General features: G+C 40.3%; 1 protein-coding gene across 5 annotated transcripts; it reads right to left on the bottom strand.

Moving 5' to 3' along the window:
* Nucleotides 1-1,367: 1,367 nt before the first annotated feature.
* Nucleotides 1,368-17,850, bottom strand: LOC149047603 (RNA helicase MOV-10-like). 5 transcript variants are annotated; one of them, XR_016185879.1, is made up of 18 exons: nucleotides 17,688-17,850; nucleotides 16,003-16,492; nucleotides 14,911-15,149; nucleotides 14,101-14,344; nucleotides 13,524-13,628; nucleotides 13,294-13,456; nucleotides 12,737-12,882; nucleotides 12,117-12,296; nucleotides 11,376-11,520; nucleotides 10,805-10,966; nucleotides 10,514-10,626; nucleotides 10,180-10,385; nucleotides 5,040-5,223; nucleotides 4,513-4,744; nucleotides 3,965-4,147; nucleotides 3,399-3,487; nucleotides 3,123-3,230; nucleotides 1,368-2,173 (listed from the first exon to the last, which is right to left on the bottom strand). XR_016185879.1 is itself a non-coding variant. In XM_089203959.1 (18 exons), exons 2-18 carry the CDS (start codon nucleotides 16,479-16,481, stop codon nucleotides 2,100-2,102), a joined length of 3,060 nt encoding a protein of 1,019 aa, XP_089060085.1. In that variant the 5' UTR covers nucleotides 16,482-16,492; nucleotides 17,688-17,850; the 3' UTR covers nucleotides 1,368-2,099. The 5 variants fall into 5 exon arrangements, 3 of the variants coding, with proteins under 3 accessions (XP_089060085.1, XP_089060084.1, XP_089060086.1); XR_016185880.1 differs by lacking the exon at nucleotides 17,688-17,850 and adding an exon at nucleotides 17,008-17,028 and having other exon boundaries at nucleotides 3,123-3,238; nucleotides 3,965-4,184; XM_089203959.1 differs by having other exon boundaries at nucleotides 3,123-3,238.
* Between the last annotated feature and the right edge of the window lie 167 nt (nucleotides 17,851-18,017).

Raw genomic sequence — 18,017 nt, 5'->3', positions numbered from 1 at the left:
GAAAAGAAGGCCTGAAAAAAATTCAGGCCTGTACGGAATTTGTACCCATGACCTGCATTTTTTTCAAGCCTTCTTTTCACTACTGCTCAAGTACACTCTCATATTACTGTATGTATGTAAAGTATAAGACATAACATGTGTTGAGTAGATAATTATTCCCCATACATGACGTACCAAGGTGAAAGCTTCGTACCCTTTCAACCGTTGTAATGTTTGCTACTTTTTTCAACTAATGTGACAGATCGGTCTGTCTTCTCCGTAATAAAATCTCACTGAAGTTTCCAGATCTACCTATCGTCTTATTATCCGAAGATCCAAGGTCGCCTTTTAAATTATTGAACAGGAACGAATCATTTCGTTAATAGTTATTTCTTCCATTGCGTTCAGTAGCCTTCTATTTTTTAACTTGAATTAAAGTCGAATCCTTGAATTAAAATAAATGATATTTGGAGGCTCTCGGCCACACCCCGCGTGCCACCTTTTTGTCGTTACCATTGTAGTCGTTAGTAAATGAACAGACGATGCGACTGACGGCGTCAAATATGGAATATAATTATTAAATTGGCAATGGCCCTCGACCATCGGGCGCGCGGCAATTTCTACAGTTATAAAGAAAAAGCGCAATTGAAAAGAAAATTACACGATCACCGAGTATTCATTGTAAATCAGAGCCCAGATATCCAAAGGCCGGATGACGCCATTCTACAGATAAGTCGTTATGAAGTGCCTAAGTTATTAGCACGGAGCATACTAGGCTATCCACCGGACTGTGACCCATCCAGTGGATAGTGCTATTTACCATTCAAATAACAGACCCCAGATGTACGAGAAACTTTTACCACCAAAAATACAAGCAATATAAACCGTTAAATTTAACAGAATTTATATAATTATTATTTATAGTACAGTATTGCAATTTTTGAGTATGAATTAAGAAAAGAAAAAAAACAGGCATGAGGGTGAGGCAAGGTCTCACTGTTAAACCAATTTCAACCGATTACAAATTCAGATTGCGAATACGTTAATTATGAGCTGGATAGTTTCTTTTCAAACGAATGAAAAACCTTTTTTTCCGGTCATGTTTTAATTTGAATTAAGTATGCGCACTCTCGACGACGATCTTAATGATTTAAGCAATGTGCTAGTGAAGTCAGTGAACCTTCATCACTCCCCATCGCAAGAACAAAGCGTGGTTTTTTTTAATCAGAAACACTATGGCTGGGATGAACTCGCGTTTCGCTGATAAATTCAGTATTAAGAAATCTACTAATTACTTAATAGACAACCAAAGCACTGCCCTCTGCCCTTTTTCATTATTTGTTCTAGTGCTTAAATTTTTCCGACAATCTCCACAACACGAAACCTTATTTGTAAATAAATCAGCTAGTTTGTTGTCTTTATTTCCGTACAGTTTACAAGAGCCGACTTATGATACAATTCTTAGCAAGCTAAGAAGATAAGCGGCTTGAAGTACACAAGGATAAAACAACAATCCTTTATTATCAACAAAAAGCTGGGTGCTTATATACCCTACTGTCTGTGTTTTCATACGAAGTTGACGACTGTCAATGCGAGCAAAAGCTAAACCCGGCCAAAGTCAGCCGTACAACTGTCGAGCTAGACATAACACAGATTAATGTAAAACACAAAGAAAATGAAAAAAAAAAAAAAAGAAAAAAAAAAAGCACAGCTGTTCACTTAAAGATGTAAACTTTTCGCTAAAATCATGTTCAAAAACAGTGAGTATTAAATTGGCAAACAGATTAATATGACCAGAATCATAACATTTGTAATTTAAACCACATAACCATACACTGCTGTCATATAAAGCTTTCAGAGCCGTGTATACGTAATTTCCTTAGTTTTTATGATTAAAAAAAGAATTTCAATATTCTTTAAATGACACTAACTTATTCATCGTCTGAAGACAGCACCTGCCACTTAAGTGTGTAGAAATACTATTTATCACAATTGCAAATCCTAACCTAAAAAATCTAACACTGACAGTTCAAATAAAAAGTCCTCGAAGATGATTTGTTTAAAAAAATTATTACAAGGTGACCAGGTTTCAGCGCAGCTGGAGACTGGAACAGGAGCATTTACTCGTGCCTAGTCCACTCTGGGTGTTCTTGAAGCTGACGCTGGCTAATTTCTGAGCCGTCTTCGTCGTATTCTAAAAAATAATTGTGTGTAACGGCAATTAGTATGAAAAGCAAAACGTACAATATGGATAAAACTGTTACGGTATGATCCAACCGACAGAAAAGCACTACCACCTTACAAACTCAACTAATTTATTAAAAGACGAGTAATATTCTTGATGATAAGGAGCGACTCCTAAAGGCGGTACAGTACTTATCCTCGATAAACTTACTTAAGCCCACTACAGTCTATATCTTAGCTCATCACTGACCCAAACTCACAGTTTCCTCCAACGTTTCCTGAAATTAACAATCTTCCACAATAGCTCTCTCTCACGGTAGAGCTTTCTAAACAGTCGGTCACTCCCGACAACAACAACAACTACTGCTACATAACTGAATCCTTATATGCCTTCACAAAGTGTTCTGGAACATTCCAGAAGCTTACAAAAGGACTATTTTGCGAAATAGCCCTTTTTTAGTATTTTTTCCTTTTTTACAAAAGGACTATAACAGCGTGACTTGATGAAATGTCTTAGAAAGTTCCACTGTACGCATGTCAGCATGACCAAGCAGTCTGGAGATTTCGAGAGGCTTATAATTACAACAACAATTACTCGTAACAAAACAAATAGAAACACCGTATCATCATTGCGCATGGTTGTTAAATTTATTTACCGAATGATAGTCTTGTTGATGGTCAGTTTTTTGTAACTCAGTGGTAGAGCGTTCGCCTACCAATTCTGAGTTGTTTTTTTTTTCGGAGGACTCAGATTTTCATTTATTTCTCTTTTCTCGCGCTCTTGACAAAAAAACAAAAAACCATTGACAGCTTTATTCGAGTATTTAACAACTGTTCACCGAAGTGGAGGTGGCTAGTGGTGGATATTCATCATAATAAAGCTTAACAAATAGAGAACGTGGCATATCAGTGTATCTGTTTCTTTTTTAAATCGAGAGTAAACCAGTTCTACTGTTCACCTGAAGCGGCTGCGGAGAAGAGTTTGAGTCTTTTTAAAGTATCTGCAATGTCTTCCACCTTTTCTTTCCTTTCCACGTCAACCGCGGCTTTGTTTTTTCGACAATAATCTACAAAACTAGAAAAAAAAAGGGTTGAAATAAAAGATTTTGCTCCAGTAGTAGAGAGCACAGAACCTATATAGTTTAAAAGAGCAAAGGTTATGAGTTACTCAAGTTGTATCTGACACATTCTTTTGTTTTCTAACAGTTGTCATATATGTAATCTGTTCCACTCACGTTTTCCAGTTCTCGTCCAAGCAGAGCATGTCCGGATTCCCTATGAGAATCAAGAGAGCCTGGGCACGAGTTATGGCCACGTTGAATCTCTGGGGGATAAGAGTAAAAATGTTACTCGATAAAAGTGCGTTAGATTACCCAAAGGGATGTGCGATACCGGAGTCTCCCTATAAGTCCATGAACTACTTTTCCATCCATACCCGATCTTCTTTGGGCATGACATAAATGTTTTGCCCTCAGTTAGGGAAAATACCAAAATTATAAAACCTTGGGATTCAATGGTTGAAGTAGAGGTATGATAAACGTAAATGTGATTAAACCAGCCATTTCTTACCCTTCGAAGGCGTTTTGAACCTTTTTAAAAATGTAGCCAGTCATTACTTCTACTATTTTCAATTTACCAACTTTCCCCCAACCACAATTGAATCTTTATTCCTTGAAGTAACCGATAATAATAATAAAAAAATAACAATGGTAGGAATTACAATAAAAAATAAACACACAGAAAAACCTGCCCGTGCATATGACGGGTTTAGTCAAACGCAAAAGTTGACTGGAGACCATACCTTGGGATTGTTGAGGAATCCGAGGCGGAAGTCCTTGTCCATCTCCAGATATTCTTTCTTGGTGCTCCTAACTGTTGACAAGATGATTACTCTTCTTTCTTGCCCCTGAAACTCTTCCACGCTGCCAACTTTGATTTCGTCACCAAAGCGTTTTTTCTCAATCATTTTCTGGATCTTTTGCACCTTGCCATGAAAAGAGAATTCCAATTAGCGATAACGACTGAAAGATAAACAGTTAATGATGAGATCTGCTGGGATGTTGGACAGACCAGGGTGTCCTTGTGATCGCTAAAATATTGAGCGTGATTTGATCCGTGCCAAGGCCTTTACCTTATAGTTGGAAGAATGAGCTCGGGCCACGAGGCCTGGTGACTACAAAACGATAATTGGTAACGTGAACGAGAGACATTCAATTCTTTTGGGGAATTGAATGAATTGGAATGCCGTTTGCCAAGATTTTGTTTAAAAAAAAAAAAATTAAAGAACGTACGCTATCGAATCGTCTAACGCCAGGAGCAATGGAAGATAAGTTCCACTCTTGTACTTACTTGTCTTTTGTAAGGAGATATCACCCCAATCATCTCAGGTCTCAAGTGCTTTAGTCCTCTGCTTCTCACATTGTCGTCTAACAGTTTCCTCAGGTATCGCTCAATAGTTTCCACCTCAGGCACATTAAAGAAAGAAGGGCTGCTGCCTTCTCTCTCGTCCTTACCAAACACCGGATGGAAAATAATGGGGAAGTTCTTATTCGGAAGCTCTTCCCAGCCTATCATCACATTTCTTGGAAAAAACAGGTAAATATCAACACTACAATGTTTTACATTACGGTTTGGTTGACGTAGGAAACTAGTATCAAATAAAGCGCGAGTCATGCGTAGATTAGCATGCTTTTGGGCCTCAAGACAACTCTCCAATGGGTATCATCGCCTGTGTTATGGGCAGCTTGCTAAAAAGGTATTGCCTACATTACATTTTGATGTAGCTAGTGTCTAAAAGTGTAGCTGTTTTCTCATTTACTATGGCTTTTTAGCATCAGGTTTCTTTAAAAAAAACAATTGCGAATGATTTTTTTTACCTGAAATCTCCAGCGCATTCATTCAGCTCGTTATCATAAAACAGCTGCTTAGGAATCTCGATAATAGCTCTATGTGAACGGTAATTGTTCACAAGTTTTGTTAACAGATTTGGATCATAACTCCCTCCGGGTCCACGATCGTAGGCGGGACATGACGTCATTAGCCGTTCCAAAAGAGAAGTTTCTGTGAATATAAGACAAAGGCGACTCATTTAAAAGGAAGTTTCAAACGAAGTGAAATGTATGTTGTTTAGGTTGTAGCAAGAGATGAAAGTGTTATGGCTTTTGAAAAAATCGAACGTAAAGGACCTTAAAAATACAACGCATAGCCAGCTTGAAATACGCGCGCTTTAAGTGTGATATCAGAAACAATAGATGAAGCAATAAGTTTCGAGACCTTTGTTTCTTAGCTCCGCCTTGACAAGTTAATGAACTAAGGCAGTATTCCCTTCGGAGGAAAACGCGCGTGATCTTCGACCAATGAGAGCCTCTGTTATGTATACCGCTGACCTCTTGTAGGCACAGCATGAAATAAAAACTCGTGTGTTGTTTTTAACTCCAACATTGCGGTCGAATGTTGATATGTTACATGGTGTCAGAATAGTGGGATTTCGAGCGCCCCCGAACGAAACTTAGGATAAAGATATGGCAGAAGGATACGCTAACGCGTCGTACAACCGGCCAACGATGAATTGGGCCGCCACGGACCTGAGTAAAGAGTGGGAAAGACATAGTTTGATGCTACTCTGGTTTGCAGATTTGATGAATGTAACTGAAGAAGTTACAATTCATAGACCCAACGTTTCGACACTCCTGTCTAGCACCTTCATCAGGGGTGATCTAAACGCTGTAACAAGAGGTCTTTTTATATGATCACTAATTAGCGGCCTTTTTTCTGACGAGGTGTAAATAGGCGCCAGGAAGCAAACCGCCATCGTCACGATTTAAAGGAGCGTGGACGGAGTTAATATGCCAAGCCTCCAAACAAAGGCGCTGGTGATAACGCCGATTAGTGGTGACAATTTTAGAATTATCCTACCCAATTGTATGGTTGGTTAGGCATGTATGCTCCGATTAAGCTGAATTTCCCTTTTTGCAAAGAAAAACCGCTTTTTGGTGCTCTTTTAACCGTGTACCAAACTGACGTTTGGTCTGTACGATGTATTCGTTGTCACAGTCATTGCAAGGAATAGAATAAATGGCGTCGGTTCGTTGTTCTTTCGTGACAGGATCCTTAGGTTTGGCGAAAATATGCCCCAAAGTCTGAAAAGGTTATTGAGCAACTTTAACGTTGTGGCTATTCTCTTGATGGGAAAGTGGGAAAGATTTTATCAACACTGCGAATTTGCTTTCGGAGGACCACTCAGCAAGCGCACGGAAAAAGAGAAAATATGCAACCTGATGAGCTTTGTCGGTGACAAGGGCCGAGAGATTTACCTCACTTTCCAGTGGGACACCGTTCAAGTTGGATCGGGGGAAAACAGACATGGCATCAGTGAAAGGGACATACTTGAACGAGTCGCCGAAAAATTCAAGGTACACCTCGAAGCCAAAAAGAACCCAATAACGGCGGCAGTCAAATTCGATCGAAGACGCCAACTGCAAGGGGAAACGTTGCTTCCTTCGTCACTGACCTCAAACTCCTAGAGTACGACAATGTTGCCTGGAGTTAGTAAAGTTACATGGAAGAAGGATTCTTCTGAGCAGCATAAAAAGGCGAGAAATTTCAAGAAACCGAAAGGTAACAACGAGCAGGTTAAGAAATGTGACAGGTGTGGATACAATGCACACAAGCCACAAAAAAAGTGTCCAGCCAAGAATGAATCGTGTAATAAGTGCAGAAAAATTGGACACTTTGCCCAAGTGTGCAGAAGTCGGAAAAGTATTGTTAACTTGTTGAATGAAACAGACTATTCGGGAGACGAATATTCCAGTGATGAGGAAGGTGCTTATAGGGACTTACAAGTACTACATGTAGCAAGTCTAGAAATAAACAGGATCAATAACCAGAACCCAGGTGAAATGAATGAAATGTTGGAAGGTATCGACCATGCATATGCCATTATGGATGACATATTAATCACAGGTCGTAACGTTGCTCATCATGACTCGGTGCTAGAGGCAGTGCTCCAGCGAGCCAAAAGCTACAACCTCAGGTTGAATTTTGACAAGGTTAAAGTACGCAAGTCCGAAGTCCAATATGTGGGCCACATTATCTCAGCAGGAGGACTCAAACCTGACCCAGAAAAAGTGAAAGCCACGAAGGATATGCCACCTCCAGAAACAAAAGAGGATGTACGCCGATTCCTGGGATCCATACAATATTTGGCCAAGTTCCTCCCAATGCTTGCAGAAGTTGAAACCCCGTTGCGAGAGCTCACTAGAAAAAAAGTAATTTTCCATTGGGATAAGCCACAGGCAGATGCATTCCAAAAGCTCAAAGATATGTGCTGTAAAGCCCCTGTGCTAGCCTACTTTGATGTCAATAAGGACGTGATTATAAAGTGTGATGCCAGCAAGGAAGCAGTGGGTGCGGTCCTACTCCAAGAAGGAAGGCCAGTAGCTTACGCGTCTCGCAAACTTCGAGAATCTGAAATCAACTGGGCCCCAATTGAGAAAGAAATGCTGACAATTGTGTTCAGTACACAGAAATTTAGAGAGTACATTCTAGGCAAAACGATTGTGGTTCAGACTGACCATAAGCCCCTAGAGACGATTCTCCGCAAACCAATAGCAACGGCACCATTAAGATTACAAGCAATGATGTTGAAAGTAAGCGATTATGACCTAAAAGTGGCAAGAAGCAAGTTCTTGCTGATTTCTTAGGCGAGCAAGTCTGAATGAACTACAAGCGGACGAAGATGAGCTACAAGTAACCATGCTGGAAAGAATATCCATTTCAGAGCCAAAGTATACAGAACTCCAACCAAAAACTGCAAACGAGTTCCACGAGCTGTACGCTATGATTCAAGCAGGGTGGCCAGAAACAAAACGACAGGTCCCACACAGCATACGAGAATACTGGGAGTCACGTGAAGAACTTGCAGTCTTAGATGGTGTAATCTACAGAGGGATGAAGATTGTGGTACCCCCGTCCATGAGACCAGCCATGCTCGCCTTAATACACGGAACACACCTTGGAATTGTGAAGCGCAAACAGAGGGCCAGGGAAGCGCTTTATTTGCCTGGAATGAGCGCTCAAATAGAAGACAAAGTAAAAGACTGTACCATGTGCCACATCTACGCGCCTGCACAGCAGAAACAGCCCCTGATGCCAAGTCCTGTCTCGAATCTGCCGTGGGCGATGGCTGCTTCAGACATCTTCGCCTTTGAAGGTCATCATTACCTGGTACTGGTTGATTATTACTCCAAGTACATTGAAGTAACTAAACTCAATGACCTTACTTCCCAGGATACCATCGAAGCACTGAAGGAACATTTCAGCAGACATGGTATTCCAGCAAAACTGGTGACTGACTGTGGTGTCCAATACACAAGCAAAGAATTTGAGACTTTTGCCAGAAGCTACAACTTTGAACATATCCTAGTGAGTCCCAAGTACCCCCGTGCAAATGGAGAAGCAGAAACAGAAGCAGCAGTCAAAACAGTAAAATCACTATGGAGGGAAAACAACGACAAGAACAAAGCACTTCTAGAGTACAGATCAACCCCAATCCAAGGGATTAACCTCTCTCCGTCTCAACTCTCCATGGGACTTGGGCTAAGGCCAACACTACCAATAGCTTGTGATCTGCTAGAGCCTGAGGCACACAACATCAAAGAGATAAGAGCAAGAATAAAGCATGGCGAAGAGAAGCTCAAATACTACCATGATCAGGTAATTTAGTGTTAACAACTGGGTTGAAAACGTAAATTAGCCACCGTAAAGGGTAAAAAAGCTGACGTTTCGAGCGTTAGCCCTTCTTCAGAGCGATTGCTCTGACGAAGGGCTAACGCTCGAAACGTCAGCTTTTTTACCCTTTACGGTGGCTAATTTACGTTTTCAACCCAGTTGTTAACACTAAATTACCTGCTGTACTCTCCCACCGACGCAGCACCACAGTTTCTTTAGAAACTTACCCCTTTATACTACCATGATCGCCGAGGTACTAAAGAGTTACCCCCGCTTAAGCAGGGTGATTTTGTTAGAATGAAACCCGAAACGGGATCAAAGGAATGGAAAGCAGCGACAGTTGTGCAACAACATACATCACCCAGATCTTACGTAGTCGATGTAGGGGGCCGAAGAATCAGACGAAATAGAGCGACACTAAGAACAGACGCCCCCAAGTCACATGCTGGGTATCAGAGCTGTCATGCAAACATCGAGGAGGCAGAGACAGATCCTGAGAAACCACGTGTAGTGCCGCATGCAATGCCACCACCCATGCCAGACACACATACGGAGAAGCTACCATTAGATTACCAGTCAGACCAGTCAGTCACAAGGAAAAGCCCAGCAAGAAATATACCGCCTTCACCTGAAGTAGCAGCGACTAGGGGCTCGACCTTGTACACAACCCGAAGTGGCATACAAGTCAAGAAGCCAGTGAAACTAGACCTATAATTAATTTTCAGAGTTGGACAGGCGTTGAAAACGTAGCAATTACAGACACTGTTAATTGTGCAAACACTTTCTGTTTCCGTTCAGTTACATATATATATTTGTTGTTGTTGTTGATATTATCAGGAGAGGGAAGGGGGAATGTTATGTATACCGCTGACCTCTTGTAGGCACAGCATGAAATAAAAACACTTGTGTTGTTTTTAACTCCAACATGGCGGTCAAGTGTTGATATGTTACAGCCTCCCTGTTTACGCTTCGCCGCTTATATTACAGATCTATAACATTTTCGTCACTGCAAGTAAATGTCGCAAGAACAATAGGCATTCTGCCCAATGTACCCTCCTTTTAAGCGGGTAAGTATCAAAACTCTTTGATTATCACTTTGGAAATAACTGTTTTAAATAAATCGAAAAAACGAATTTTAAAGAGCTGATAGTCTGACTTTAACCTTTTGTCTGAAATGTCAATTTGAGTGTTCCTGTTGTCTACTGATAGACATAAAGGAACTCATGATCATAAAAGGCTGGAAGGAGACAGGGGAACAGGGACAGATATTACGTGTGATATACTCACCCAGTCCATATTTCTGTGAAATTGGGGATCTGAGGATCGGGCCTAACTGCTTAGGGTCTCCCGCGAGCACTAGCTGACCGCCCCTGGGATTATAGGGGTCCAGGAGGTCCGCCACAGGGATGATACACTCAGGTTCTGTTGCATGACCCGCCTCGTCTATGAAAATGTGTGTGAAGTGACTTCTGGGGAAGAATGCCGACACCAACCTGGGAAAACGATGCAAAAAAAAAAAAATTTTAGGTAATCAAGGGAGAAAATAAGCTCAGAGGCTTACACAGCGTCATCAGCAATTTTGATGATAGGGTTCTCTAGGAGACACAGTGTTACCACTTACCTTCCTGCCGTTACCAGAGTTGTGACAATTATGCGATAGTCGCTCATCAACTCCTCTTTAGAGGGAAAATACACGTCACGTGACACAGGGTCAAAATTTACCACTCGTGCGTCCTGAAAAGTGAACATTAGGGTAAGAAGCTAGATATATATCTCCGACTATGATTAGTTCAGTTGTAGAATTTGTGTATCATTTTCTGTAAAATCTAGGGTCTAAATATTTACGGCCGTTGAATGCTAAAACTATCTGTCCAATGATGCTATTGCATAACAATGAGTGGAGAGTCTTCACCTTGAGCTTTGGAGGCACAAAGTCCCACGGCCTCGACGCAGCATACATCCGGAACAATTTGCCTTTGTCTACGTGAGGCAACAGGCGCTCAGCTAATAAGTCAGCAGCGCTGTTTTCTGGCGCACACGCCAGAATGTAGCTTGAGCCAATCAAAGCGTGCACCTGTAAGTAACGAAAAGAAGGTAGACAGCGAATTACTGGTTTCAATTTCAGTCCATTAATGAAACTGCCAGAATGCTATAAAAATAAATAACCTTGGCCGCATTCCATTCGTCGGAACAACCCAGCAGACCCTAAATTGAACGATTCAGCGCTGACAACCAACAAGCCGAACTAGAGTTTACCTATGAGTACATAGCCAGTCAGGATTCACGCTCCTGTGAAATCTACTTGCAAAATTCGCAAGCGTTTTTGCTGAAAATTTCCAATGACCCTTTACGTTGGATAAAGGCGACAAAGCGCAACTCGTACGATAGGAATTGACTTAATCTTTCCATTTACACCGGCCAGCCAGAGCCGTTTCCATCAAAAAGGCAACAAATGGGAAAGCTCTCTAAGACATTCTCCTCACCTGTTTAATCGCCTCGACCAAAGTAACTGTCTTTCCAGTTCCGGGGGGTCCAAACACGAGATATGGAGCAGGGCGTGAAGATCCTGACACAATCTTCTGGACCGCCTGCTCCTGTTCGCTGTTCAGATTACGATCGTAAAAGAAACTGAAAACAAGAAAAAAGCGTATTATCTCTCACTTACTTTGTGTAGGAGCCGATTAAAAGTGAACTTTAAGTCTGAAAATCTCCTTTACATGTGGCTGAACCAAAAAAATATAACACCGATGCGGTAAATGTTAACGATCAAGCTTTGTAGATGTAGTTATGCGGACAGTGAGAAGCTTTGCATCTCTAGGCTGACCATTAGTAACATCGCACTGAAAGCAAAAAGATGCTCTCCTGATTGCATTCAGTACCTACAGAGCTAAAGTACTTTAAAATTCGGCACAGTCCTAGCCTCAAAACTCTCATGGTAGTATTGTGCCCAGTCGGTATCTAGAACTGGAATGAGTCTGAAGCGCTGTCGAATCTCTATAATTTCCTCCGGACTTTGATTTTCTGTAGTTTCTATATTTACAGTTCACCTGAAAGGATCAGTCTATATCACTAATCATCCACAGGCCAACATATTATGACTCGTACAGTTGTTTCAACACTTATCCATCATCGCAGTAATTCCGATTTTGTACCTCTTCAGTGTGGGGAATGACAATACCGTGAATTATCACTAACAGATTATATCCCTATAATTTACAAATTACCTGACTTCCTTGAGAATTTCTCCCCTTCGATCGAGACAGTCCTTTGATGGGAAAAGAACGTGTCGCATGTCTTGCCTGTTCACAGATGCAATCCGCTCGCACGCGCGATGTTCCATCTGCACTGGAAGTCGATGGAAAGTGAACTGGATGTCGAACTTCTTATTCTTAACATAAGGCATACTGAGGAGGAAATTATGAGATAACTAAAGTAACAAGCATCACATACGAGATTCAGGGATATAAAAGGCAAAAGAAATATTTTGACGGCACCATCCTCTCTCTGAATTAGTTTGTATGTGTCTCGGGTGTGGTATCTTTGGAACAATATTCTCCTAACCCCTAAGAGGTGACTTCCTATAAACAGCCATTTTCTTATTACGGCCAGGGTTCTGCCTTCAGCTCCTCTCCAATACTTTTGCAAAAACCTTCTTACTACATTCAGTCAGTTTCCCAGTTAATCGTTGTAGTTAACCAATTCTAATCGTCTGTATAGAATGAACCGGCTATCGTGAAGTAACAATTCTCATGGTTCGTTTACTAGGCCGGTGAAAGCAACTAATGCAAGACTCTGAGAAAAATGATATCTTTTTACCGTGTATTTTGACTAATGCACTACGTACTCGTTCATGTCAAAGCCAAGTTTCACATCTAGCATTTGGACTTTGTGCACAATTCCTTCGTATCTCTGCTTTAATACACCCGGCTCGTAGGCATAGATCTTGTCACCGCGTAACACGGATGGGCGATTTTCTGCAAGACCAGGTACCTAAAACTCACACACAAAAAAAACAAATAAATGTAAAAATTAAAAAAAAATTGACCACGAAACTGAAATCCTTTTAGTAAATAAAACTCTTCCTATGAGTTCCTTTTTTTTTCTTTTTCTCGAGAGGAAAAGTAAAAACTCAGTGGTCCAATAAAAAAAATGATAGAAAATTCATCATGGTACTCTCTAAGGACAAGTACTAAATTCACCGAGTCCTCGAAGAAAATTGAACCTCAGACCCCAGGGGTTTTCGAAAGCAAGCTGTGTATCCGAAAGAAAAATAATCTTTCAGGAATAAATGGAAAATAAACGAGGAAGAATTGCTTCTCTCGGCATTGGTGTTATTTCTGGAAAAAAAAAAGGCTTTTAATATAGCATGTGTTCTTGATTGGCTCAAGAACATCCACCAACCTCTAAGATCAGAAAGCGTCTGTCTCCTCTTTCCTGTTGAAAAACAACTCCTTTCATATCATAGTTTCTGATATCCTTCTGCATTTGTAGTTCTTCCACGTGAAGAAGCAGAGAGAACTTCTCTTTGTAGTTGTCAAAGCTCAAATCCTTTTTCAGTCGCTCACTGAAAACAAGACAAGCAGGTGAGCTGCAGATCATACACCTCCTTTTAAAGCACAAAGTTTCCTTACCAAAGTCCTTCCCGGATTTGATTGCTTTTAATGACCTGGGCTTTTACAGTAAAAGGGATTTCATACAAGTCCAGCCTCTCCATAATTAAGCCATTTCTCTGTAACCTAAAAGGCAAGGAAAATCAAAATAAAAAAATCAGTGACTTTGAATATTTGAATTATTTTGAATATGTGAGTCACCGCGTTATTTCCACTGATTTACTTTATTTTCTGCCTGATTTTAAAGCCGAGAAAAAAGTACAGTTTTGAGCGTTGGAAAGGGGAGGTTGCTCGACTTTATACCTTGGTTTTATGATGACATGACAAACAGAGACAGTGAAAGTCTCGGAATAGTTCCGGAGGTATTTTTCATAAGAAATAAAATAAAAAAAACACCCCACCAGCAAAAGTGAGGAAATCTTGAATGAAACACTTTGAAAAGTATTGAAAAAACTTTCGCTTGCGTTATCGATGAATTAAAGTATTTTAGTTCCATTCCTTCAGGTATTCCGTGGACCAATGCAAACGAATAATGAAAAAAGCAATTATAAAGGACGATTATTACAAGATGAGAACCGTGACGAATGCCATACTATACCTAGGAAGGGGTATCCCTCCAAATGTCTTAACATCCCTGGGAATTTCTGGTGCCCGTTGGGGAGGTCGATACTCTGAAGTCGGTTTCAATTCATCGTACAAGTCACTAACGATGCGCACGGAAAAAAATCTCAGGATATGAAACTCCACCCCGTGTTCCATTTGGAATGTGAGCACACCAGGAACATACGAATATCCAAACTCCTGGCGACGTTTGCAGCCAATCCTGAACCTCTTCTGACAACCTAAAAGATGAATTTATTTGCTCACGTCACTGTAAAGATATGCATAACATTACGCAGAACTGTGGGCTCAGTCGTAACTAGGTGTACACGGATTGCTCCCATTCGACTGAGTCCAAACTAGTTTTCTATGTGCTAAATCTATCCATGATAAAGCCTTGTTCCGGCGTTCGAGAATCAGGTAGAACTACCGGAAACAGAACAAGTGTAAGTGTATAAAGTTGAAAGTTCTTATCTAACTATACTCTGAAATCGCATGGACAGAGTGTGTGGGCCTTGACCATGTCGGATCTTGGCGTGTTTGAGGCTTTTTAACAGCAATTCAGTTTGACTACGTACTTAACAGACCTAAATTTACTATGTGATGCATTTTTGGAAAATTCTTCGCCAATGCAAATGAGAAATACAAACATTCATCCAACGGACAATTTGCCCTTTCACTGTAACCATTGTAAATATGTCTTCTTTTTCTACAATGATTTCATCTCCCTGAAATCAATGGCCACAATTTTAAGGAAAACTGGGTGAAATTTAGCAATTAGGGTTGTAGAGAATAATTCAGAAATTACCTGGGTAGAGTTCGCCCTCATCCTGATCGATACTCGATATCTCCCTGTAATCGAAAAAGTTGACACTCCACAGTAGGGTTATATCCTTCAGAGTGATTTCCTCCTCACTGAGGTTCTCTATGATCAACACAATCTGTCCGTATTTTCCACTCTCCACTTTTAATTCAATCACACCATGTTCATCTGCAGCAGGATCTGAAGTAACTCTAATCCCATTTTTGTCAAAGACAAGCTCTGGTCTGGATGAACAAAAGGGGGCAATTCGTTCTCAACCTGGGAAATCTCCAAAAGTTTTTCAATGTATGACGTTTCACTTACTCTACAAATATCATCCCTTACTTTAATTACCAAAACTAAAAAGGAATGGATTTGATTTAGTGATCTTTGTCATGCAAATCCTTATTAAAAGTTAGTAATAGGGGGACAAGGGAGTTACATGACGGGAGAGCCATTAGAGAAAACTTAATTTCTATACTTGGATGGCTCTTTTTTTTTCTTAATTTCCATACTTTTGGATGGCTCAAATCATTTTATTATGCGGGGTGTAAGTCACATTGACCATCTTCAATAAATAGTTCAACCGTTATGAGTCAGTCTCCTGTAACTCAGAGGTAGAGCGTCAGAATACTTACTGGAAAATCTTAGGTTAGATGTATGTTGTAAGATAATATATTTTCTTTTTTATCTGCTCATCGAGATGATTAATTTTTACAGGACCCTAGCTGCCTCGAGTGGAACATAAATGATTTATACATTCCCCTATGTGAGCATTTAGTTCAATAATGACTAAACTTTCCTCTTCTTCTTCTTCTTCTTCTTCTTCTTCTTCAAAAAAAGAACTATTACATTCCCCCTGTTTAACTTTCGCTTAGCTCGTGTTCAACATTAAACATTTTTGCAAAGTAGTGCGTTGCAGGAGCTAGGGCCGACTAAAAGGAATCAGGAATAGAACTACACGGATGATTCTTGATACATGTATTCGACAGGTATGGTATACATAATCTTTGAAGTCATTTTACTTTTTAACTTTTTGACAGCCAACTCTCAAATATGAAAAATCTTTGAAATATATTGAAACGAAAAGGCACTTACTTGTTTAGTGATTTTCGAATCGTTATGAGGATATTTTGTTGGCGATGTTTCACACTTTCGAGGTGTTTGTTGTAAGCCATAAAATTCCCAAGACCTCTTTTACAAACTTCACAGTAAAAAGGCCTCCGAGAAAAGGCCCCCAATAGCGAGCGGAAACAAAGATCATCATTATCCTGCGGCTCTTCAGGATCGTCGGTAAGGAGCTGAAGAGCTGCGGCATCTCCACCACCGAAGATTACACGATCTTGAAGTTGCTGGCATTCATTTAAGTGATAAGTGAGAGCGTTTAAAACTCTGGAGAATGGAATACCCCGGTCCACGGAGGGATTTAGAAGGCGGAATTCTCCTTGGTAAATATTCTTCAGTTGAATCTCAGGCATGTCTTCCTTACGACCGTTGTCCTCCAAATACTTCAAAAACGCTTGGGCAACAGTTTTCTCCTGCTCTACAAATCTGCTCGACCTTGGGCGGTTAAACATACTGGACAGGTCTACAATGGAAATGATCAAATCTTTTGAAATACAAAAAAAGCTTTACAGTTGCGATTTAAACTTATATTTAATGGTCTTTATCCAAATTAAAGTGAAGAGAGAAACATGATCTGCGCAACAAGGTGCGAGGAAACTAGGAAGGCTAAATGAAAATAACCACCACTCCGCATAGGCATGCATGGTTCGTGATTTGCAAAAGGAATTACAGAAAAAGAAGAGAGAAGCAAATTCAGTATCACGATCCGCTACTAACCCCCAAATGGTCCGTTGTTTTCCTCTAATTCGTTCGCTAAAATGGATCGATACCTCAGCGAAATCAGGCGAGAAATGAGGGTTCTCAAAATCCTTAATATTCATCTTATTTTCGTTTCTCACCGTGCTTTCAAGACAATATTATAAACTGCCATCTGAAGAAGCACCAATTGTTGAACGCAGAGTGTTTGTAATTCTGGATGTTGTTATTTGGATCCCAAAATGAAAGCAGCGATCAACAAACCTAAATCAAACTGCTCACCAAGAATAATTATGCGGCTTTGCATAACCAGTGTGTGTATGGTTTATTAAATACCGTGGGAAATTTCAGAACCTCTTGCGGCCTGCGATCTTCAGTGGACACAATATAAGATAGTCGACTACATTCTCCTGTGTTGCAAAAATTTATCTACGACCCAGTTAAACGGAAGTGAGGAACCTTCGCATCTGAGCTGTAGCACTTTCAATTTCTCTTATTTCTCTCCTTTGACATCGATAGCATTAGCAAACCCTGAAACTCCTTAGGATTTCACTATAAGCTTACTGCACCCCGAGTCAAATCTATGTACCGCTCACAAATTTCAGTAACTAGGTGAAACATTGCATTAGCTTGTATCTCTCCGAGAAAGAATTCTCGGAAAACTACACCGATGATGTCATTTCTAAGTAACGAGCAAAATATGTTCATCGAACAATCGATCGGCCAATGCACCTATGGAACTGAAAATTTAGAGTAGGATTTCTCACGACCTAAGGTTCTACGTGAGCCCACAAAAAACTTTATTATTATAACACGTTACAGACTGAAATAAGTACTAGTTGAAAATTTGAAATTCTTATTGAGCATCAAGCCAGCAACACAGGCCGGGATCGCACTTATTATTCAAACAAATTAAGAAACATAATTGCAAAATTACTAAATTCCTTGTCTTTAGAACTCACCTTTGAGCAATAAATGCCTTCGGTTTCTTCCTTTGAATATTATGAGAAGCAAATACAAGTTTATACAGTTTTCCTGCTGATTTGTTCGATTTCTCAGTATCACAGGACCATGACGTCAGACTTCCGAGAATACAGCTGCGACTTGATTACATTGGATGTCCCGGATACGTATTTGTCCATCGATTAGTTTAGTGCTAATCCATTAAAATTCAGTGATGTGGACCCAAATAACATGATTTTTTCATGAGATTATTAAGAAGGAAGTATTTCAAGTTCAAAACATAATGAAATAATCCTTTATTCTTGGAACGAAGCTGATACATTTGTCGC

Source organism: Pocillopora damicornis, chromosome 4, assembly GCF_964200805.1.
Source record: "Pocillopora damicornis chromosome 4, jaPocDami1.2, whole genome shotgun sequence".
Taxonomy (NCBI): domain Eukaryota; kingdom Metazoa; phylum Cnidaria; class Anthozoa; order Scleractinia; family Pocilloporidae; genus Pocillopora; species Pocillopora damicornis.
This window is presented reverse-complemented; position numbering and strand designations above follow the sequence as displayed.